Below are 24,498 nucleotides of genomic sequence, written 5' to 3'. Positions count from 1 at the left end.
AGGGGAGGCAGAGGAAAGGTAGAAATGTGAATTTATGCATCTAATTCCACAATTGAAAATTAATATCAAAATGATAAAAAAGCACTAAGTGACAACAACTTCGCCATCGGGCACCAAATAGGCGATACCCCGGGTCACTGGAGCGCACAGTTCTCCTCAGGCACCGGCAGTGGGTGGGCAACCCAAGCATCCTATCAAAATACAGGCATGAATGCTCGCCCACTGCTGAAAGAGGCCCTGAAGAAAACCTGGCAAAGGCATAGAGAAAAAGTTGAATCTTTTGAAAAAGTTAATGATATCAAAATACTTTTCCATCACTGGTAAACCTGACTAGGTCAAGTGTATGACCCAAAGCAGCACGGAATTCAGAGTCAGAGGTTGGCAGAAAAGTTTGGAAAACTGCAGTTTTTAAAAATTGGCAATTTCTCCATGCTTAATAAGACGATCAGAAGAGGTATAATGTTTGTTTGTGGAATGTTGACAGCTTGCTGCAAAAATTCACATGAATGAGGAACCTCAGAGATGCGCTTCAATGAAATAGGTATTAAAAATTTACAAAAACTAAAGTTTCTATTTAAAAAATAACCATGTTGTGTCAAGATGAAACATGGTAAAAGTAGAGTCAGTTCTGTCCATGATTCTTTACACAACTAATGGGAAAGTGATAGAAATAATTTTCTCCTAAAAAGGAAGCTTTGTGATTGCACTGACTTTTACAACCTAACGTAGTAATTTAGAAAAATCATGTAGTAAAATCTGTAAAATTAAAATACAAAATTCTGGTTTGTAAACATCAGTTGGCCAAGTCTATCCAGAGTCCTTCATGATAGTGGAATGGAAATGAATAATTAATTCACTACCTTATTAATCTGCTGTGAGGGGGAAAATCCCAGAATACAGCTTTTATACTTTCACAGTAATTCTATTCAAAAGATATAAAGTCAGTGCTGTTGTCTTCTTTTTTTTTAACTGTGCAATTTTCCGCTCTTACCCCACTCCCAAGTGCCATAATTAAAATAATACTGGTTTGGAGACCTAGTACAGAAGGGTCATAAATGTCGCATAAAATCTGTAGGAGTTCGGTAAAGATATTTCCAAATGGCATAGTAATGCACCGCAGCTGCCGTGGCCACAAACAGGTGCCAGATGGCATGGGCAAATGGGATGATGCCATCACTCTTGAAGAACACAACTCCCAGGCAATAAATTAAGCCCCCAAAGGCAAGTTCGGGAAGTCCATCGGTGTTATTCTGTTAACAGAGGAAAAAAATAAAAAGGTTTTGTTGTTACTCCAATGTGACAAACTAGAGATAATTGCCATTCCCCTGGAGGCCCCCGGATTTCCTAGACCATGAAAAAGTTCTGCATGGGCAGAATCCCAATCTGTAAATATGAACTAAACTTTGATCTGGGTTCCCCTTGGTGTGATGATCTTGATTTGACCAAGCAGTCAGGTCATGGTCCCACAATAAAAAGCAGCATGTCTGCTCATCCTTAGCATGTTCAAGCAGACCACAGTTGCACCCTGACACGATAGCTCATTTTAATAAAGTACAGTCCTTGGCTTTCATCTTCCCCTTTAAAAGCTTTCTTCCCTCCTAAGGCACACCCACGCCACTCCGTTTATAATTTACATCTCAGCCTGAGTTTTCAGTTCCCTTTGTACTCCTCAAACACTGTGCTACACTGATTTTTTTTTTTTTCCTGAGACTTCCTCTGCCTGTGAGAGTTTAGGGCTCCCTTATGGCTGACACAGGAAAACCATTGCTGGATGTGACCTCTAAGATCAGAGCTCATACAGTACAATCTATTTTCCTGACCTTCTAGAGGTTGCCAGCTTTTTTGTCTTTGAGTCTGGGCATTTCTTAGCTGAGTGGGAAGTTAATAGTTGTGTATGTTTTAGCACAAAAAGGAGAATATTTTAGGCTGCGCTTGCTTTTCAAAGGCCTCGGCTTTTAATTAAATTGGGTTGTATCAATGAGAGGGGAAAAGAACAGCAACAATGCTTAGGAAGCTATGAAGAAACAAGCAGTCCCCCTTGATTTTCTGGGGACTCAGAATAGAAAGGTCTCTGGTTCTGTAGTGTGGGTGGAAACCTAAGCCAGATGGTGACAAGGCCTCAGAAGGGAACAGGTGTGTGGGTGTCCCAGACACCTGGGCTCTGACAGCTGCAGTTGGGTGGGCCTTGCAGCAGGCTCCTATGGCCAAATCTGAAGCTTTAATGCAGTCACCTACTTGAATGGGCCCCCCAGGCCTAGGCCAAAGCAACTGGAGCAATGGACAACCACGAGCTAAGAACTGGGAGTGAGGCTACAGGGCTGGGAAGTAATGTGAAGATCAGCACTGTCTTCAAAGTTCACGTGAGCCCCCATGGTTGCTGTGGGATCAAATGATCCTACAAGAAGCCAGCTCAAATTAACTGATGCTGATTTCTCCTTAACCTAGGTAAGATAGGACATCAGCCAGATTTATTTTTATTTAAAAAGTTAAACACACGCACATTAGTTCCTAATAGTCATTGACTAAACAAAAATCTGTGAATGTGCTTTAGGAACACTTTTCTAGGGGAAGCTAGATTTTTCTAGGTTTAGGCCCTCATCAGACCCTCAAAGAGGCACATGGCTCCCAAAGAGTAAGAGTTCCTCATCCATGGCAACCTCCTCATTGGGGAGATGAGTAAGAGGTAAAGAGTAAGACCAGAAAAACGAAGTAACCTGAGCAACGTTACAAAGCCGGTCACTGCCCCAAAGGAAACCACTCTTCCCTTCTTTCTGCTAAAACAATAAGCAAGAATCCAAACCAAACACACAGGCTGGGTTTGGCATAAATTCAGTTAATGTTTTTTTTTTTTAAATACATTAACCTTAGCAACCTTCAAAAAACCATAACATTGTTAATCCTACAGCAAATAACACACTGTTTCCTTCATGATCAGGGTCATTATTGTGTTACTATGTACCAGACACTAACAGAATGCAGCTTTACACCCAAGAGAGAAAACAAAAACACAGAAGAGGTTAAGTATTTTGCCTAAGGTCAAGTAGCTTTCAAGTGTCAGAATCAAGATCTGAACCAAGGTGATCTGGTATGTGAACTTACATTTTGGGGGGTGATGAAGTAGAGAGGGGGAGGTCACTTAAAAAACCTGATAATTGACAGTGTGTTGCATAGATCTTAAATGAACAGCATGGGTTTTGGTAGATGCACATGCCTATGTAACCCATTCGGGATGCACAAGCATCCCAACACCCCAGAAAGTTCTCTGGTACCCCTTTCCTAATCCTGGACAAACCTTTCCATCAAGGCAACCATTGTTCTTATTACACTACCACAGAAGAAGTGTTCTAGAACTCCACATAAATGGAATTATGCTGGAGGTACATTTTGGTGTCTGGCTTCTTTTTTTGCTCAATATGTTTTTTTTTGAGATTTGTGCATGTGCTTAGGTATATCAGTCATCAATTCCTATTACTTAGATTCCATTGATTTGTTTCACATAATTTTGTTTATCAATTATTCCATTTGGGGCCAATTATGAATAAAATTCACATATTGAAGTCTTTTTATGCATATATATATATATATTCATTTCTGTTGGGAAATACCTATTGAGTTTTGAATGCATGTTTAATTTTGTAATGAACTGCTAAATAATTACCCAAAGTCATTATACTTTCACACTCCCTTCAACAATGAATTAAGGTTCCAGTTATTTCACATCCTTGACAGCATTTGGGGTTATTAGTCTTTTTAATTTTCACTACTCCACAGGGGGTGTAGTAGCGTCATACTGATGTTTTTTTTTTTTTTTAATTTTTTTTTTTTTTTTTTTATAGAGGCATGCTTTATTTATTTGTTTGCTGGTTTTGTTTGTTTGTTTGGTTTATACATGCACTGGGTACAGTCAGAAGCGCGGGAGGGTGAGAGAATTCACCAGAGCCAGAGCGGGGAGCAGAGCAGGCAGAAGGACCAAAGTACACTGCTGAGGGGAGCAGCGGGCGGCAGGAGAGGTCTGCACGCCATGTGGGACCCTCCTCTGGTGGCCGGGGAGCAGCCGGGGATCGAACCGGTGCCGCAGAGGCCGCGCGCAGTTTCGCAACCCAGCGCTCAACCGCTGCGCCACCGGGGAGGCCCCGTCATACTGATGTTTTAATATTTATTTCCCTGATCTTCTCTGATGAGTAATGATGTTGCTACTTTCTCAAGGGTTTACTTGATACCTGTATATCTTTGTGAAGTGTCTATTCAAGTGTTTTGCCCATCTTTATAGAATTGGTCTATTATTGATTTGGTGTTCTAAATATCATGTGTGACCCTTGTCAGATACATACAGAAAAAGCAAGTACCTTCTCCCTCTGTGGTTTGTTCACTGATCTTTTTTAAATTTTATTTTATATATTTTTACATCATTTTTCATTTTTGCACAATGTATGCATTTTCATCTTGATTATATTCCCCATACAATTCCCACCACCCTTATTTTGATCCTAATCCCTTCTCCCTGCCACCCACCCCACCCCCCCAGTGTGTCTATGGTTTACAGTTGCTTGTTGATTTTGATTTTTACTTTATTATAATTAGTCTTTTCCTGGTCCTTTATTTAGGTTTTCTAAATTCCTGCTATGAGTGAGGCCATCTGGTAGTTTTCTTTTTCTTTCTGGCTTATTTCATTGAGCATGATCCCCTCCAGCTCCATCCATGTTGCTGCAAACTGCATGTGTTTATCTTTTTTGATTGCTGAGTAATATTCCATGGTATATATGTACCACATCTTGATCCAGTCATCTATTTTTGGGCATTTGGGTTGTTTCCATAGCTTAACTATTGTAAATAGTGCTGTTCACTGATCTTTTCTTTTGTAGTATCCAATCTATTTTTAAGCCCCATCCAATAAATTTCTCTTAGAGCTTTCAGATCTAGAATTTCCAAGTGGCTCTTTTGTTATAGCTCCATTTCTTTTCTGAGATTCCTCATTCAGTTACTCATCATGTTTTTACACTAATTTCAGCACCTGCCCACTCTGTATCTGTCTCTTGACCTGTTTTTCCCCAAGTATGTCATGTCACACTTTCCTGCTTCTTATTTATCTAGTAGCATTTGTTTGGATAGTGGTGCCAAGTTGTCAGAGAGAAAAGAACGTGAGGTTTGTTGTGAGGGACAGTTAATTTTCTGGCAGATCAATTTTATCCTCTTCAAGTTTGTTTCTGTGCTTTCAATGGCAGGTCCAGAGCAGCCCTCACTCTAGGACTAAAAGGGCTCTTCTCCTAAGGTGTGGCCTTGCTGGGGTCGATTGAATATTTGAGTCATTCAGTATGGTCTCTCCACTCCAACTGGTAGGTATCTCTCAGAGTAGGCACCTTCTAGAATTGTCATTTATGTCACAGCCTTCCAATAGCTATTCTTGGCTAAGGTATGCAGGGTTTTGCCCTGCACTAATTCAGCATAGGATCTGGGCGGGGACTGAGGGAAATCCCTCTGCAGATTTCTGGAGAATCTTTTCATGCAGCAGTCCTCTCTGGTACCCTGCCCCCAAACTGCAGCTGTCTTCAGTAGCTGAAGTGTCTCTCTACCCAGACTGCTGCTCCCTGGCTCCCCTTTGTTTTGTTGCAGTGTGAAAAGGGAGAAAATGGGGGGTGGGGTGGGAATTTGAAGCCCATATTTTTGTTTCTCTTCCCTCAAGGATCACAGTCCTTGTATTGTCTGTGTTCAATGGCAAAAAAGGTAGTTTCATAGACCTTCTCCAGTTTGAGTTCGTTATGGAAAAGACTAAGTTTGATACCCATTATTCTGACCAGAACCAAAGCTTAGAGTCTTCACTCAGACTGTTTTTGCTTCAGATGGCTTACTGGGGTTCTTTTTTGATCTAGAATTAGTCTAGCTCTCTAGCTTTCTCACAAGACCTGAGCTACCTGCACAGTTACCCTATCATGTATCGATGCATATTCCAACAATGAACTATTTTCAGTTCTTCAAAGAAATGTGCTTCCCTCTTCCCCAGGGCTTCCTTTGTGCTCTCTTCTTTCCTGTTCTGCTTGCAACATTCCTTCCAGCTCCTGGCTCCTGTGTGTCTTTCCCAATCAATACACATTTCCTCTGGTACTTCTGTCAAGTATACCCACAGAAGACTGCCCTTTCTTCAAAGATATGACACAACTTTATTACAGTTTCCTTTTTACTATCATCTGTGTTTTCCTGCTTGATTTTAAGTTCTGTCAGGGCAAGTGTACCCCCGCCCCCCCCAAAAATAATGTAGCGTGTAAGACACGGAGGACAGAAGCTAAAGATATGAAAACCAGTTGGATGGGATGATGAGGTTGTCATGACATGGCTTTGTGATTTTTTTCAGATTGACAGACACATAGATTTCTCAACAGTAATCCAATTTGAAAGGGAGTTCAAATTTTATGTATGCCACTGCCTATAAGTAATGTTATACTTCTACCCAGGAAAGCTCCCCAAAGACATTTTCAAGCAAAGTAAAAAAAGTACCTACCTGGGAAAGAGAAATAATATGACTTATCAGTAAGTGAAAGAAAAAAAAAAGGTTGAAGAAATATCTAATGAAATGCTGAACCAAATGACCTTTTAAGCCCTTCTAATTCTTAAGATTTTAAAAGTTGGTAATTTATAATTTCTTCATTGTAAGAGACCTCAAAATTTATCCTCTCCCATGAGTTCAGGGTTAAGACACTAAGTAATGCAAGCAGAAATACCCACCTTCATATGATCTCATACCTCTCAGGGGCAAAGGAGGGGAACAGAAGGGTTACTCAAAAGAAATAAATACAAAAGCTTACCAAATGCAAAGACACAATCTAATGCGTAGCTTTTCCAAACTATACACAGTAGCTGGTACAGATGACTAGTCCTTTGTCACTTACATATATTTTTGAGTCTCTTAATTAATGGACATGTCAAAACTTCACGTATATGAAAAAAAGCTATGATTTTCATATGTTGAAAAGCTACACCTATTTATGATATCTAAAGTCATATTAAGAGCCCCAATGATTTAAAAGGCAATAAAAAGGTGAAATAATAGGAATTATGAAACCACTTCTTACCATTGATGTCACCACTAAGGCTGGAGAAAACCCCATAGTGAGATAGAAAAAGAGCTCAACCAGCTTATACCTGCAGGATAAAAGTGCAATGAATTAATTTATTTCTACAACACTTAGACCATTCCCATACCAGTTTTTCCTTTTGAAAAAGAAGTGTAAACTCTTAACTATTCAAATGAAAATGTATTTTCCCAGTAGGAGACCTTAAGGCCTCTAATTAAAACACTGTAGTTGAATAACAATGAACTAGCATTTCTTTCAGGATTAAAAAAGCATCAAACTCCACAGGCTACCTGGAAAATGTTTTCTGCTAACAGTAATTATTATTGAATGCAAATGACCAAGATTTCCCCCCTTCCAATCACAGTGTTTGCCTTCAATATCACTTAATCCATAACTAAAAGGAACTGAAATTATGGAGATGGACAGAGATGCAGCTTGGAGCCTGGTTTGTCAAAAGGGGCTAGAAGCCCTAAGGAATGAAGGACATGTATGTCGTTTGTTTTGTCTCTTGATTTTACATCTGCAAAATGCTAAGAAACATACTGTATTGAGGTTAAGTTTATACTTCTGTCTAGCCATTCTAGATAGAATGTCTCAAGTTCCTCAAAGGCAGGGACTAAGTTTTATCTGTTTGAATCTGCAGGGCCTAGACACTACTTGGCACAATTTTGGTACTTCCTAATATCTGCCAGACCAAATCACCACAGGTAACTCTCATCTCATTCTTAGTGTTTTATACTAAAAGTCCACCATGAAGATTCAAATCAGGGACCTAGGGAAGAAAGGGGTGCAGGTTTGGTTTACATCAGAAGGCCTGCAATAGGGTAAAAGACGGTTTCCTTACTTTACTTCCCATTTTATTCAAGGATGTAAGTTAAGGATGTGAGCCCAAGAAAGAAACTACTCCTTTGGATTTATAAATACTGTGCAACAGTGCTCAGAATTGCCAGCTATGGTAAAAAAAAAATGCATTTAAGTGAATTCAAAATTAGTGAGAGGTTAGTAGAAACTACCATTTTCTTCTGAAAAGAGGAATCAATTTAAAATTTAATATTTTGTGGTGAACACAAATTATATGCAACTCTGGCAGTCATTCTGCCAATGACAATAGATAGAGAATTTAATAAACTGAATCCAATGACAGTGATTTTATGGTTGTGAATTTCTCAAATTCAGACAGATGAAAGAATGAAAAGAGCCACGGGGTAGCAACTAGGACACTTCAGTCTTAATTCCAGATGAGTCACTAATTTGATGCATGTCCTGAATGTTCTCATTTTTTAAGCATGAAGCTGGAATAGATGACTTTGAAGGTCTCCTCTAGTGCTAAGAAGCTAAATTTCAGAAAGTTTTTATTTTTATATTGCTTAACATTCATGACTATGAATAATGAACAATAGTTTTAACTATTGTGCCCACGGTTAGGACATTAAGAGCTGAGATGCCTTTCCTAACATCCTCTTTCTCAAGCATCATTGCCTGAAACATCCCATCTAGGTTCTTCTTGAAGTACGTGTTATGTTGAGTATTTTACATCTATTATCATCATCTTTGTTGAAATCTTATAATCTCTCTTGCGATAACTATTAATCAGAAGATAAGGCTAGTCTGTCTAAGGACATGAAATGAGGCCCAAATATCTCTAAAATGATGTCCCCCCTTGTCCCTCAACTACATCATACCATTCATTTCTTTCTGTAGCAATCTGCCCATCAATAATGAAGACCAAATGTTTTGAAGATTTGTAAAAAACAGTATTCTATTTATGTATTTCTACTATTTTGAAGTACAAATACAAAGTAAATTGTGTTGTAATGTTGATAAAATTTAGGCAGCTAATAGCAAATGTAAATTATTTTCTCTTACTTTTCATGGTAGAGAAATACATAAATGGTTCCTCCAGCTGCCATGAGCCAGATAAACCAACGCATATGAGATGCCAGGGGTCCAAGTTCACGGAGATTTAACCTAAAAATGTAAACATGACAATAAAAAACAGAAATGATAAATGAAAGGAATTCACAGAGTCTGTGTTTTCCTCTAATCCCTAAAAACTGGGAAAGCAAGTACTAGGCTAAGACCAGGAAGAGAGAGGTTATCACCCCACTATGTTGTAATTTCAACAGGCTACAAAGGTATCTGGGTAATCTGGGTAGAATAAATAACTCCAAGACAAAATCGTCAGTCAAGCTTTAACACATAGAATTTGTTCCAACATAATTTAAAAATAGAACCAACTAAAAGGCAACCTGTGGTGCCTGAACTTCCTTATTAGGCAGACCGCTGTAAAGGCTGCTTGCCTTCTGATTCTTACAACATATTTGGGAGCAGAATGCTTACAAAGCTTAATGAGAACCCTGAGCAAAATCCTGAACTGGGATCACACACCCATAGTGGAAACCTAATACACTGACCAAGCGTCTATGTTATCGATCTCTCTGCCAAGAGGGAACACGAGAAGAGTTTGTCCAACATGTGCTATTGGAAGCCTGTTGTCAGAAAGTTAAGTGTGGCCTCTGTGTAGCCTGAACTTTAAAATGTTGCAAATTCCTTTGTACTAATTTCATGTTAAGAATGGATAGCAGGAGAATGCTTTTCTAACTGGCTATTACTACAAAATTATTATTTTCAAATGGAAAAGGTACCATCTGTGTATCAGACTACATGTGAAAAACTACCTGCTGGAACATCTGACTCTTCAGCCTGCATTTAAAATTGATTTACTTCTTGTAAATTGATGTATACTTCGCAATAGCCTTTAAGGATTCTCTAACATGATGCAGACCTATAATTTAGTAACAGGTGTTGGGGGCAGAAAGCACTTAACTTTTTACTCCAACAGAAAACAGGTTTCTTTGAATTGACTAATGCTGGATGCTACCTTAGTCAGAATCAAGAGGCCCACATTTGTTCATGACAGTAGTTGATGGCATAATATGAATTTCTGAGTGTTTAAAACTGAATCACATCTTAATAAGGGAAAACTAACATTTCTTTAATTGTGGGTTTCATCTGATCAATACCAAAAGGGGAGGAAGATCAAAGAAACTGAGCGCTATATAGTTTAAACAATTAATTTGGCCAGGTTTCTTACTCAGAGAGCTAAAGAAATGAGAAATGCCACTCTGCTGTCAACTGAAGACAAATAGCATAAATTTCAAAAGAGTTGGTTCTTCACACATATATGTACATTTCCCCTAAAACATTTAGATGTGTGAGGACTCTAAGCAGGAGCAGCAGCAGCAATATGCAGAAAGAAGGCAGGTAAGGTAGCCTATGTCAAAAGTGAGCATGCTGCCCACACACAAGTTCTCAGCCCTTCTCTTGAACATTCCTATGCCAGGTAAGTATTCTGAATAGCTGCAATATTCCTCTCAAGTCTGCAATATAACACAAGTAAGTGAAGGTGGGAGAAAAGTACATGTAGGTATGGGTTGGGGGATGAAGGCTGGGGTACATGCATAGGGCCTGGGGAATTCTAAAAGGACTGAGGAATTCTAATCCTAAAAATACTACTGTCCAAAGGAGAAAGACTGTTTCTTACCATGGCGCATAAGAAGCAGCAATGAAGAAATAGATCACCATTCTATCACACATGTGAAAACAGTGTTCCACGGTTCTGGGGGAAAAACAAGTCAGATGGTTTTTAGCAGATGTCCAGACAGCAAGGATGGGCTATCACTTCTCTGTGCTGAAATTTCCATTTTTGTTCTAATTTCTCATGGCTTCCACAGTTGGCCTTTAAAGTCACACAGCTACTCTATGAATTTTATTGCTAATTTCAAGGTAAAAAGGCATCGCATCATCTTGAATATCCTCAGTGTCCAAGGAGTAGTAGCTGTGATCTGGTGGAGCACTAGTATCAGGCTTTGCTTCACTCTCTACACAGTGTTGACCCAAACAGGTTAAGGGTGTTTTAGCCCTCTGTAGTGTTGTCATGTGAAGTGAACTACAGGGACTACACTGGAGGAGAAAAATAAGATACTATGCAAAAATTAAAGATGTAAGAAATAAAGTTAAACAAAAATGTAAAAAGATGTAAGAAGATGGAGTAGAGGACAGAGGGTAAAGGAGAATTTTTTTTATGGAAGATTGTGATTGCTAGTCAGGTCTGGAGACTCCAATTCAGTTTTCTAGGTTATGATAGTAAATGGACATAGGTAAAAGTTAGACATATAATTTTACGCAAGACCTGCCACCCACCTCTCTGACCCTCACTGTCTTCACAGGTAAAATGGAAACAGTAACATCTCTACCACAAGGAGATGTGGGCATTAGCCCACATAAGGTGGGCTGTGTGTGTAGCCTGGCACCCAGCATGTAGAAGGTACTCAACAAAGGCTTTCCTTTCCTTCTTTTGCTTAAATTAAGGCTATCTTTTCACATTCAAAAACTTTTAATAGAGTAAAACTCTAAATCCACATGTGCCTTTTCATTCTAGCAGTGCTATTTCAAGACTCAAGAGTCTGGTTTCTATTACACCTTCTTCCCAGCCCCTGGCAGGGAGGCCCTGAATACTGAAGTAGGCATCTACAACTCTATTGATTCAGAAATCTAGACATCCAAGCCAAGTCAGCCAAGGCAACCACAGTGTGGGACTGTGCCAGGGAGATAATGAAGTGCCCTGGCCCCTGGGCTCCGCCAACGGCACATCCTGAGGAGCAGGGCAGCATGAGGCTGCCGTCTGCGTCCAGGAGCACGCTCGTGATTCGATGCCATGGCTTTATTTTAAGCCCAGTGAAATGTTACCTTATAGGGAAAGGTGCAGGCTACAAACTATAAGCATTATTGTGAAGGGTGCTGTGCAAAGAACACAGACTAGAGTCAGGTCCTGGGAAGACTGGGTCCTGCTGGTATCCTGACCTGAGCCAACCATTTTTATCTTACCAAAAAATAAGATAGTATCTTATTTTTCCCCTCCAGTGTAGTCCCTGTAGTCCCCAGCCAACCTGAGCCAGCTGAGGCTCAGAGAACCAGGCTTCTCTGAGCCTCAGCTTTCCCAGGTGAAAACTAAACAGCTCTAAAATAAAAGGATTCTACCTATGAGAAAATCTGTAAATCCTGATCTTCAATAACACATGTATTGTATTAGATTGGATAACTGTTAGAATATTACATTAGGTAGTTTGAATAAGAGATGGGGGGTATATTTTAGTGTATTTTAAATTTAAGCTCTGAATCTTTTTTTTTTTTTGGAGAAGAAATTTTGCCCTTTAGGGTTAGGCAAAATCTATTTCATAAGCTGGCCTCTTTGTATTGCCAAAACTAATTCTTTACTCAGGGGAGAACTTTCAAGTCCTTCTAGATGGGAGCCCACAGCACTGTTTGGAAAGTGCTTGACAGTTAACAGGAACCAAACACATGAGTTTTGTTTCAACAAATACACAGCACCCAATTTTGAAAGCTGAATTTTGGGAAGACAGTGAGTCCAAGCTATTGTAAGCCTCATTACATCACAGTCCTTGAACCTCTCATTTGCAAGTCATTTTCACACGCACTGTCTCAATCACCGTGTGAGTCAGGCATTGTCTTTCTCATTTTAGTGATGAAGAAACTGAGGCTCCACGAGGTCAAGTGAGTCACCCAATGCTATGTGACAGGGTTAGACTCAAAGCTCAATTGCTGACTCTGAGCACAGTGCTCGCTACCATGTGTGCTGGCACTATGCTCAGTGTGCTTGACAACACTGGGAAACAGGTCTCAGGATTTTATGTTATAAGTTCTGGGAAGCGGTATGATTTTGTTTGCAGCGTCTGAGTCAAAGCATGCTTTCTTAGATAGATACACCTGGGGATCCTCAAACTCTGTCCAGTCCACAGAAAATTTCCTGAGTAATGGAACAGCGTGACAGTCTACGAGGCAGGACAATGGCTCCTCTCTTGCTCTACCTGCCAAAGATGCCAGTGTGGCAGGACCTGGCGTCAACTACTCTGATCTGTTGAAACAGCGTGTCAAAATGTGCAGACCTGAGGTGGCTCTTTTTCCATGACACAATGTGAAACACAGTGGAGACGATGAAGAGGGCACAGAGGCCCATTCCATAAATCCATGCTGTTATCTTCTCCCAGCAGTCATCAGACAGCCGATGAAGGAGGGCACTGCCCACGATGGCCGGAACAATGAGGAACTGCAGGCAAGAGAAAGGAGCGTAAATGTCCCAGATATCGTTGAATTAAGACCTTTGTTAAAAATATGTAAGTTTATCAGGGACAACTTGAGAAAGATAATTTTGAAACAAACCTTTGCCTTTCCTGGATTATCATAAGGAGAGCCGGAGGAAGCAGTCAGTTGCTGCACTGACAGCAGGAATGCTGTTCGTGACCCAGGAGCTGTGCCCACTGATGGCAGAAAAGGAGGTGACACTACTTACCAGTTACAAAGCAGAAGTTCTTTATCCTAATTTCATTAAATAAGGACATGTCTCATCCCATCCTCTAATGTGATTTAGGGTAGGTACTAAAATATTCAGGTGCCAAGCATATACTGAGATTTCCTGCTGGGGGGTGGGAAGGGGTGTTAGGGTTCTGATTTTTAAGTATTCTTTGTTGTTCCCGTGAACTACTGAAATCCCAATATTTTGGCCAAAAGTAATGAATGAATCAAGTCAATAAGTATTACAATGCATATACTACACAGACAAATCAATTGTTTAAATCATGTCCTAATTTTTAGCTTGGAGCTGTATATTCTACCAGTTGAGGCGCTATTGCAGAATGAACAGGTTTGGAGATTATTTTGATTTCAATAGTAACTTTCAAGTCAGCCAGGTTAATTCACGCCTACCTAGTCAAATAATTTTAAGATACCTGCGTTTTCTAAAGAAAATTTTGTTTTCTGTACCTATTTTATACAAAATTCAGTGTCTAGTCCTGTCAGTGATATGACTAGTTAATATGTCATAGTAACAGAAAACCTCAGGAGAAGTAAACTATTTTATCATATATCAGAATAGGCAAACCCGGCAAAGGCAAACTTTAGCAATACCTATTTTTAGGCAAAATACCTACTTTTAGGCAAAAGTAGCAATACTTACTTTTACCCTCTTGCAACAGAATTAAATCCCCTAGATAAAATCAGCATTTAATTTCCAAATGCTAAAGTTTTCACTGCCCAGAACAAAATGAGAAAATTAAGGACAATAAAGGTAATGAAAAAAGAAAGTCTAATTTCTTTTGAAAGTATATACTTTCTACTTTTTTCATGTAAAAATATCTTCTCTTTAATGGAAATGATGATTGAAGTTTCTATTTTATCTGTTTTAGAAATTTTACTGGTCTCTGAAATCCAAATATCAGGCATACAGTTTCATAAGATAATATTTTCTTTTGTAAAAATTAACGTGGAGGTTTTATCAGTTTTTCCTCAACTTTGGAGTATGCAAGTATTCTTCCTGACATATACAGAAGAGATAAATTAAGGGATTACTCAGGTCTATTTCAAGCAAATCTTATTCTTGAAGGTGAGCTGTACATCTTAAAAGCCAAACCATCATATTTAAATGCTCTACATTATGCCAAGGAGTAAACATTTCATTGATATCTCTAATTGGTCAGTAGAATGGAAACTGTCAAGGTACTATTTCCATAATTTGTATTGGTGTTTTGCAGTTGATAAATGGAGAAAATGGATGGATATTAGAGCAATGAGTGAAAGAACAGGTCAAGTCAACTACCTGTTACTCAAAGCTTATATTCCATATATTCTAATCCTGACCCAGACTTAAAACACACACATTGTATTTATCTTCAGAAGTAATTTTACTTTTGGCTCTGTTAAATTCATCAAACATTTAGTCAAGAAGAAAAGATAGATATCCAGGCAGTTATAGCAGAAGAACAAATTACGCTGTGCATTCTTTAAAACCAAGTTTGGGTTCTAAATATTTTTACCCTCTGGTGCTGTGAAGCTCACTTCACATGAACCTGTCATTAAGCAAAGACCCCACTCAGCTCAAGTGTAGGGAATTGTACTAAATCCTGTGCCCAGAATCTATGCCAGGGGGCCAGAGAGACTGTCCACTGGAGAAGTTACTCTGAATTTCATTACCGAAGCCCTTTTATAGAATCCAGGACAAGCATGTCTGGTATTAATTTTTTCTAAAGGAAAAATTTTTAGTAAGATTCCAGCATATTAACTATTTAAATAAAGATCTTGTTAACACTAAGGAAAAAGGATATTTAGTTATAAATTAGAGTACAATACATAAAACAGATGCTTTATAAAGTTAGATCTGCATTAAGTAATGACCAAAGGGCACTGTTCTTAGATTATAAAGGAACCCATTGAAAACTAGTTTATTTGGCATCCTGATCCCTTTACAGAAAACACTTGTAACTGCTCTTTGAGGGAGGGGGTTACAGAAATGACAAAGCAAGAACTTGAATCCAAGCTAATTTATTCTAATGATATATGTATGTCACTATACATTACACTGACATTATCTAAAATACTTAAATGAGCTTGTTCTGAAAAACTCTTTACTAAAGGAGTAAATTGGTATCCTCTATTTCTTGTCTTCAGACTATATACCAGTTACTGTTTTTTCCTTAAAAGTCTCACTAAATGCAACTTCCAAAGGGAATAATGAAATTATGAGATAAGAAAATGCCAACAATATGACATTAATGGGAATACTATGAGAGTACATATGTATTCACAAACACCACATACAAAAAGAAATATACCAAAGTATAATTTATTTTTGGGTAGTTTTCTTTTCTTATATATTTGTCATTACTAAGTGTCTCATAATGAGGATATTTTCCTTTTATATAACTAATTTAGAGATCAAATCAGCTTTTTCTAAATAATATGGACCAACATTTGCTCTGAAAAGCAATGGACACAGGATGGGGCGGGGTGGGGGGGGCAAGGAGGATGTGACTTCTTGGTTCAGGGGATGGTTTAGTTAAAAAACACCACCACCCTTTTCAAACAACTGGTAATTTTTCTGGCCAATGAACCCAGCTGATTATCTTTGAAAAGGTTACTTCATTCCAGGGTGAGAATAGTTCTAAACAATTGTCTTTGGTTTTCTTACACTTAAGGTGCTGACTATTATTACTGAAAAGATCCTGTGAGGAAAAGTAAGTCCAGGATGGACAGCGTTGACAGACAGACAGATGACTCACCGCTGATACTGGGTAAGTGAGGATGCAGGGATGGGTAAATCCAGTTATTCAGGCTGAGGTTACTAGAGATAATTGCCCCCTCCTCCCACCAAAGCCCTTTGGGAAGGACGGAAAAGGCAGGAACTGGTACTCACTGCATGCGTGTAACAGTTAGCAGCATGTTCATAACAAGTGGGCTTGTAGCGGCCATTGGCTGGGGCCCGGTGGTTCATGAACCTGTGGAAACATGAAGACTTCATGTGAGAAAAAAACTCAAAGCCTGTTAAGAACAATGGGGAAGGCTGCCAGTGGTTGCTGACTGCTGGAAACACCTAGTTATAGGAACAAAACCAAAGCCACTTATATTGCTGGAAACTGAGCCAGCAGCAAGGATCCTAAAGCAAATGTCCTAGTTTATTGGATTAAGTATTCTTTCATTTTGTTCAAAGGGAAAACCTACCAGCCAAAAGCAAACAAAAACCACAACCACACATCAACTGGTACCCCCTACAGTAACAAATTTAAAAAGGCACAAACAAATCTTAACAGAAAATAACAAGGGACTTTTTTCTAAACTTTACAAATGCTGGTAACAAATGCCATTAAATGAAAAGGGATACAATGCATTTAAAAGGCTTCTGCCTTCTCTCTCATAATTTTATAAAACTTTATACATGGAGATCTCTAAACCCTGCATCCCATGACTAGTAAGCCTGTCCGACTAGTTTCCCTATATTGCGTTACCTGTTCTGGCAAGGCAGCTTAAATAAATGATACCTGGCTATCTGTAGGCCACCTAGAATGAGAGGGACATTTTACTTTCCCCAAATTGAAGTAGTTTGCTTCAAAAACCAAATGTGTATCTGTACCTCAATAGAAAATCTGTTGCACATACAGACCCAAGGCCACATTCCACACTTCCTCTGGGCTAACTTCATGGCAAGCAACAACACAGTGAAGAGCATAAATACCACAGGACCTCAAGGGATGAAGAGCATTCTTCCTTTCAGTGTGTGGGTGCTGATCCCCCAAACTCAATCCATACCCAGGCCATGTGTCATGAGGGGTTCTGGTTTAGTCAGTCTGTTCCATGGAAGAAGAGAGCAGTAATTCAGGAAGATTTAAAAATAAAAAAAAAAAAAAGAAAGAGCACACAGAGGAGAAGATGCAGAGGTGTGTACATTCTTGTGTTTGGAGCCTGCAGACGTCAACTGGCTTTGCACCAGAGATTACTCTTTTGCTAGAGCTGGGTTAAGCAGCAGGGAGGTGACTATCCATACCTTGTTAATTAATATGATAAAAAACTGATAGCAGGCGGAACCAAACGGCAGAGCCATGTTGCCAAAAATTGGCTAAAACACATTCTGTACAGTGCACAGCTTATGAGCTAAAGATTTGCCAACACGTTTTCTCTGAATGAAGGACCTGTTGTCCTTAGATCAGATAAATAAAATAGTAGACCCTATTAACCCAATAAGAGAGCTCAGATGGGAAATTCCTCTACCTGGGGAATGAATCGGGACAACAAAGATATTTTGCTTGGAAATATCAATGGGATAGCTAGCTAATAAGTGTGCAAAATATATACTTATTCGCCAGACAGCCTGGAAACGTTTTATGAGAAATATACATCTAACAGGGTCAGAATTTATCTCAGGTATTCTCAAACATAGATAAATCTTTTCTCCCCTGATAATTCTCTAAATAATTTTATTAATTTCCTAAGGGACAAGAGTGTTGCTATACAGTTCTTATTAGTAAAAAGGAAAATAATTACACTCATGGGAAGAATGCTTTCAAAGCGTCCCAAGCATTCAAGGATCTACCACCTCATTACTGAGACACAACACAGAGTTATAAGTAGCATACCCTAAGAGGACTTTTAAAGTGTAAAGAGCAAGGTTCAGGGATGGTTGAGGACAGATTAAATTAAGAGTCTGCTGTGCAGTAAGTCAGGTTTGTCTACCCACCACCAGGCTACAGACTAAAATAGCAATTTATATCTCTGGCAGCCCAAACTAAAAATAGTCGGGCCATTACATAGCAACATGGATAGACTTTCACATTTTCTCCTAAAAGCAAAAAGGCTGGATGGCCATATTTGCAGCAGTTCAGTCCCTGCTCACCTGGGATAATTCAGGTTAAAAATAAACTCAGAAGTTACACAGGGAAAATATCCCACCAGCGGAGACTTAAGGTAGTCAGTCTCTCACTCTGAACAGGGCCAGCTTGGGGCACTAAGGAAGGCTAAGAACAACTATGCTGGGAGCAGATCACTGTCTGACTCGGTGGGCCAGGCAGCCCACTGCTATGCAGGGCAATTGGCAATGCAACTTAACCACTTCTCCCTGATCTGCTAGGGCACAATCAGGCCTCCAACACGGGCTCCTGAAGAAATGAATTCTAAGATCTAAGTTAAAAGCAAATGTAAAATGCAAATCAACGCCTCCACATTGAGCCTAACCTCTTCTCCCCCTAAAAAGGAGAAAGGTTCTCAAGTGTTAGAGAAAACACTTGTATGTGGAAGACACTTCTCTGTAAGGTAGAGTAACCCCAGTGGTTACCAGTGCTAGAACAGTCTCCAGCATGCTTCAGAGAGGGGAGAGGGAGGTGATTTAGTCCTGGGCTGTGGAAACCACACCTAATAACGTTACTGATCAAACAGGGTTTTTCCTCAATCATCCCACTTTCTCTTTCTATATTCTGTGGCTCCCCATTGTTCTCTCACCCTGATGAATATTAAAACTAGGGAAAGAACAGAGGGGGACCCCGTACTACCAGGAACACACCTTAGCATACTTTATTTTCTGTTTTATTTAGTTAGTTCAGCTGCCTGTTTGTTTTCTGTATGTACCACATATGATGTTTGACTTTATCTGACTTATTTCATGAGACATAATGCAAGGTTCATGCATGCATGTTGTTGCAAATGGCAAGATTTCATCTCTTTTATAGCAGAATAGTATTCCATTATGTAAATATATATCTTCTTTATCCACTTAGCATACTTTAAATTTAGCCCAATGCACTGTGCCTTCCAAAAATAGATCTGTAATCCACCAGGGTTCTAAGATCAAGTCCTAGAAGTTGTCCTTGACTCCTATGTGTTCCTCATTCTCCACATACATGTGTTTATTCTCAACTCACTACCTTCAAAAAACATTCCACATCCATCCTCCTCTGTATGGTTTCATAGATCTCTCCCTAAGTCAAGACATCTCTGGTTTCTTTTTCGGTCCCCATACACTCTCTTCTTCACACAGCAGCTGCAACAGTCTCCTAACCGCCCCATCACATCGCATACCCAACCCAGGCACAAAGCCTTGCTGTCTGGCCCTCACTGCTCCGTCTCAGTCCTCAACCTCTGGTCGCATCACCTCCTTTCTGCTCCTCAGTCAAAGTCTTGGCCATCTTAGGTTGTTTGCATTTGCTGTTTATTTCTGCCTAGAACATTCTTCTGAGCTGCTCAGCTTTCGTCTCAACAATCAAAGGTGGCTGAAATGTCACCTCCACCATGATGTTTTCCTGGCCACCCTGCCTAAAGTATCACTATACCCTGTGCCCACCAGAGCCTTTATCACAATTAGTAAGAATCTAATTTTTACCATTTGTTTCCTTTTTATTTCATCTTTCCCCACTGTAATGTGAATTCCACGAAGGCTGTCTGGCCCACTGTTTCACTCCCAGTCTCAAGCACAATTCCCAGCTTGTTACCGGAGCCTAGTGTTGAATGGCACTTCCATCTATTTTCTCTTAAATGAGAGATATCCCACCATCGATTAGTCTTACTTGGGATTCAGCAAATTCTATGTTTTAGAGCCAAAAGAACTGCGACTCTCATGAAATTTCTTAAAGGCCACGACCATGGGCATTCCAATTTTACACTCCCCTTCAACATCACTGATGTGGCACAGCACCTTATTATTAGCTCACCATTCTGGGCCTGATGTTCAGGAGCAGTATCCATTGCCAGAGGCAGTGATCATGGAGATAATTATTAAACAAGAGAGAAGGCACTATATGGAGACTGCCACAGGTTAATAATTCAGCACTCTGCAAACATGCAAAAAAAGACAGAGGCAGTCCTGAAAGACTTCCTAATGCTTTGGAATAAGATACTTTATTGCATATTCAATTCTGAAGCTAACCAGGGGTCATGAGGCTGCGACTGAGGAAAGGGGCATCATTTTCCTTAGGTTCTCAGTTGTCAAGTTGGAGAAATTAGGATGCACCACAATATACATGGGTCTAGACTCTGTAAATCCTACACAACACAGATGTTGTAGTGTGGTCAGAGAGGCAGGAGAACTGGCAGCACTTGTAGTGGGGAGGGACATGAAATTGAACCAAACCTTGGCCAGTTCCCCTCTATGCTCTTATATGAAAAAGGTAACAGGCAATAGTTCCACGGTGATAGTTAACGATGAGCTGAGTAATAGCAAATAGTGCCTGGTACAGGAAGGTACTTTGTAAATGTTAGCAGTTAAAATTGACTCTAATCAGTCTCCCTGTGAAAAGAAGGGAAAGTGTATGTGGGTGTTGTGCACCTATAGATGCTGTGGGAAGACTCAAGAGTGGAAGGGATGATGCCAGAGAGTAAAAGTGGACCTGTGTGCCCTAATGGATCTGCTTACCTGCTATGCATTTTGAGAAGTCATGTGTGCATAAAGCTCTCTACTCAGGATAGCAGGCTATTTCCTTCCAGGTCTCCTTCACAGAAATGCCAGAACTCTGGAAGTTGACCCAAAGTCGCAATAACCACCAAGTTTCCATTATGAAAAACCAGGCAAGTGTTCAGGTTTTCTTGTCTTTTAGGCACAGCTATAAACTATAGCCAAATAAGAAGTTTTCATTGCAAACGAATGCTCTTTAACTGAATCCCGATAAACCTATCTGAAGACACACATGCGTTCAAAGAGAGTGTGTCCCTCCCTCCAGTTCCTCTATATTGCCCTGCCTGTAGTTTCCTTTAATGCTCAAAAGATGTATAATGAACATGGTGTTAAGAGTCCACAACAGTACATGGTATGTTTTAAAATATGGACCACAAGACCCAGAATTTCTTTGTTAAATTACTTTACATTTGCAGTCTTTATTTCTGAGCTCAAACTGATTCCAAGAAATATCTTTCTAATATAGCCTTTTTAGAGAAACAAGAAATTATGGAGTCATTTAGTCTTTCAAAAAAAAAATCAGGATAGATCGAAATATCAAGAAAATAACTGTTAAATATCCATTAATAGTGTGCAGCCACTGAGAAAATCAGTCTGTCACACCAAAAGCAGATTTTCAAATGAATAGAGTGAAAAACTGTAGTATAGCTCTGATAATGAGGGCTGGAGAGGTTAATGTCCAGGCCAAAACATAAAAAACTTCAATAAGCTCAGATAGTAGGATCCTAAATGCAGCTTTTAAAGACTTTCTTTTAATATTATTTGAAGGTTTGTGCAACATATAATTACAAAAAAAAAAAAGCTTTTTTCTTTCTCGAGAAGAATTCAAAGGATAGGAAAGAAATGCAAACACATAATCAACTAAAGAAGGGTAATTTCACAGGATATTGCCCCTGTTCTCTGAAAACAGGAAGAGCACAGATGTGCAGGGAAATAAAACCAAATCAAGCAAACCACATACACAGAGCTTTGCCAATCTGCCTGAATACATTTCACATTCTCCCTAAAGCCCTTCTAGTCTTCATTCCTGACTTCAAGTGCCAGTGTCAGAACCAAACATGGCTCCTTTTCCTCTGATTTCAAGTTCCTTCTGGGGCAAACAGTATAAGACCTTCAACACCCTGCATCTTCAAAGTGATGGTCCTTTTGAGGGCACATTCTACCATAACTCTTCCTAAGCATCTTTGGCTCCTTTTCCCTTTGGAACTGGGAGAGAATACATCAGTACAGTGGGTGAATGGGCATCGAGCTATCAAGGAGTTGGAAAGATCAAAAAAAAAAAAAAAGGTGCACTTTAATATTCTGAAATAAGGCAATACAATAACCTCCTTGGAAGATGCCCTGCATCTTCTCTTCTTGCAAATGCCCCCTGTCACTGCACACGAAGCTAGCCTGCTGATGGAGCTCTGGCGATGGGGCCGGTTACCTGATTCACACAAAGAGATGGAGAGTTACACACCGGAGAGGTGACCTTTCACCCACTTAAATGGAGAAGATTTAGAAAAATGCTACAATTTCCTCTCAAAACCGTGAGCCGCCTCCATCCATTGCTAGAGGGCAGAAACCCGGAGTCCGGATCAAGGCCAGGTGCCTGCCCAGGCCGGCGTTTCCAAGAGCTCGCCAGTGGCCGAGCAGCCTGCCAGCCCTCCAGTGATGCCTCCTCATTCCTCCAGGTTTCCCAACACCGGCGCTCAACAGCAGGTCTCAGCACCCCAATACTAACTTGCCCCTTTGCAGTGCCTAAAATAGCAGCCTCCTGGGGCGCTAAGCCTGAGCATCCACAAGGCCGGGACGTGGCCAGGCAAGGCTAAAGCGGCAGCGTGACTCAGTTTCCCTGTTGCTGGGCTACACACACACGGAGCACCTAAAACACCCCAACACCGTGTTTGACAACAAATCTCCTAGCGGGGTGCTGCAGCTCCCTGGCTCTTACTCGCGCGCCTTAGGAGCCCCCCACCCTGGGGGGGGCAAGGGGTGGAGGTCAAAGCTAGGATCGGAGACCCCGGGCGGCGCCAAGCCGCTGGGGTTCGGGTCTTCTGGGGTTCGGGTCTTCTGGGCAAACGAGCCTAGTCAGGAGCGGGTCTGGAGGGTGAAGCCGGGTGACCCAGAGATCTCCCAGGGGGCGCGCGGGCTCCCGGGCTGCGGTCCGGGAATGCATCCGACGTCTGCAGATCGCGAGAGGGGCCCGGGTCAGGCGCGCATCCCGGTCCTCGGAGGACGGGGCTCACGGGGGCAGCGGGACCCGGCACCCCCGCGCGCCGGTCCGCAGCCGGGCGCGGGATCCGCCGGGGAGAGGGGTCCAAGTGGGGAGCCGGGAGCCGCGCGCGAGGGGGCGGGATGTGCGACCCGCTCCCCTGGCGGGCGGCGGGCGGGGCGCCCCCTCTCACCGCTGGAATCGATTCGTGAACCGCATTGATCCTCCGCTGCTCCTGGGGGGCCGAGAGCTCCGTCTCGTCAGCGCCGGCGGCCGGGCGCGCGGCCCGCATGGACTCGGGCTGCTCCGGAGGTCGCCCGCGCGCCCGGCGGGCCGCTCTGCAGAGCCGGGCCGGAGTGGGCCAGAGCGGGGGTCGGGACTGGGTCGGGGCCAAGCCGGGTGGTTGGGGGCGGGAGGGAGGCCGCTTAAACGGCCCTGGCGCCTCCCGCCTCCCGCCTCCCGGCTCCTCCGCCCCCGGGCACCCGCGCCCCGCCCCGGAGCCCGGCTCCGCCCCGCCCGCGCCTCCCGCCTGCGTGCGCCCGCGGCGGGGCGCGCGTCACCGCGCCGGGCGGCCAATCAGGGCCCCGAGCGGCGCGGCGGCTCGGCTGCCACTCAACCAGCGGGGCCCGGGAGGTGGGCGGGGCCTCGCGGAGGAGGGGCGGGGCGAGGGCGAGAGGAAGCGAGGTGCAAGGGCGGCGCACTTCAGTGAGGGGCTCAGGGGGAGCCCCAAGAGAGGTGAGGCGGAGCGGGGAGGAAGACAAACGGTGGAAGGGAGCTGGGTCAAGAATTGGTTGTGAATTAGCAGAAAACAGCCCCCCGTCTGCGTTCTGGTTCTGCCTCTTGTCATTCATTCATTTTTCATCATTTATGCCTCCATCCCTCCGTTGATTAATTCCTTTGTTATTTTCAGGGCGCTCCCCCTTGCTGTTGTGGCAGGTTCTAGAGCAGGTTTGAAAGCCTTCCCATGTCTGTCACGTGAAGACGTTGAACTCAGTAATGCCAAGCCTGAGTTTCAGAGAACCCCAGAGTGAGGGATCTTCTACAGAAATCCTCTTATGCTGTCCTCCATTTTATTTTATCCAGCTTCCACATAAGTCAGAAAGCAGATTTGAAGCAGGGGCCTGTCGACAAACCTAAACTCAGAGGGTTTGCTGGAAGAGAGGTTTAAAGGGAAGTGAATGAATGGATCATTTATTGCTCCTTTCTCCTATCTCTCCCAGAGTTCACACGTGCCTCATTCCAGGTAGTATGTCCACACCCCAATTTGACATTCTCAAAGGGTCTGCTACCAGTGTTTACTCTGCATGCAGTGGAGCACTAAAAAGGTAGGAATTCTGACACCTGTAATTTTTTGTTTTCATTCTCTTGACACCTTCCAAGTGGCAGAATCTAGAAGCACGCTTTCCATAATTATCTCATTCATTTCCCCAAGAACTCCAGGGATGGGCATTATC

At 41.7% G+C, this 24,498-nt stretch overlaps 1 protein-coding gene across 1 annotated transcript; it reads right to left on the bottom strand.

The window, feature by feature from the left end:
* Positions 1–1,049: 1,049 nt before the first annotated feature.
* MMD (monocyte to macrophage differentiation associated) lies at positions 1,050–23,263 on the bottom strand (the record flags this gene model as incomplete). Its single annotated transcript, XM_084237047.1, has 7 exons — positions 1,050–1,250; positions 7,065–7,134; positions 8,934–9,035; positions 10,612–10,686; positions 13,034–13,194; positions 16,333–16,414; positions 23,238–23,263. 7 exons carry the CDS (start codon positions 23,261–23,263, stop codon positions 1,050–1,052), a joined length of 717 nt encoding a protein of 238 aa, XP_084093173.1.
* Between the last annotated feature and the right edge of the window lie 1,235 nt (positions 23,264–24,498).

The sequence above is a fragment of the Talpa europaea genome (assembly GCF_964194135.1).
Source record: "Talpa europaea genome assembly, chromosome: 7".
NCBI lineage: Eukaryota > Metazoa > Chordata > Mammalia > Eulipotyphla > Talpidae > Talpa > Talpa europaea.
The sequence above is the reverse complement of the archived record's forward strand: the minus strand, read 5'-3'. Positions and strand labels throughout refer to the sequence as shown.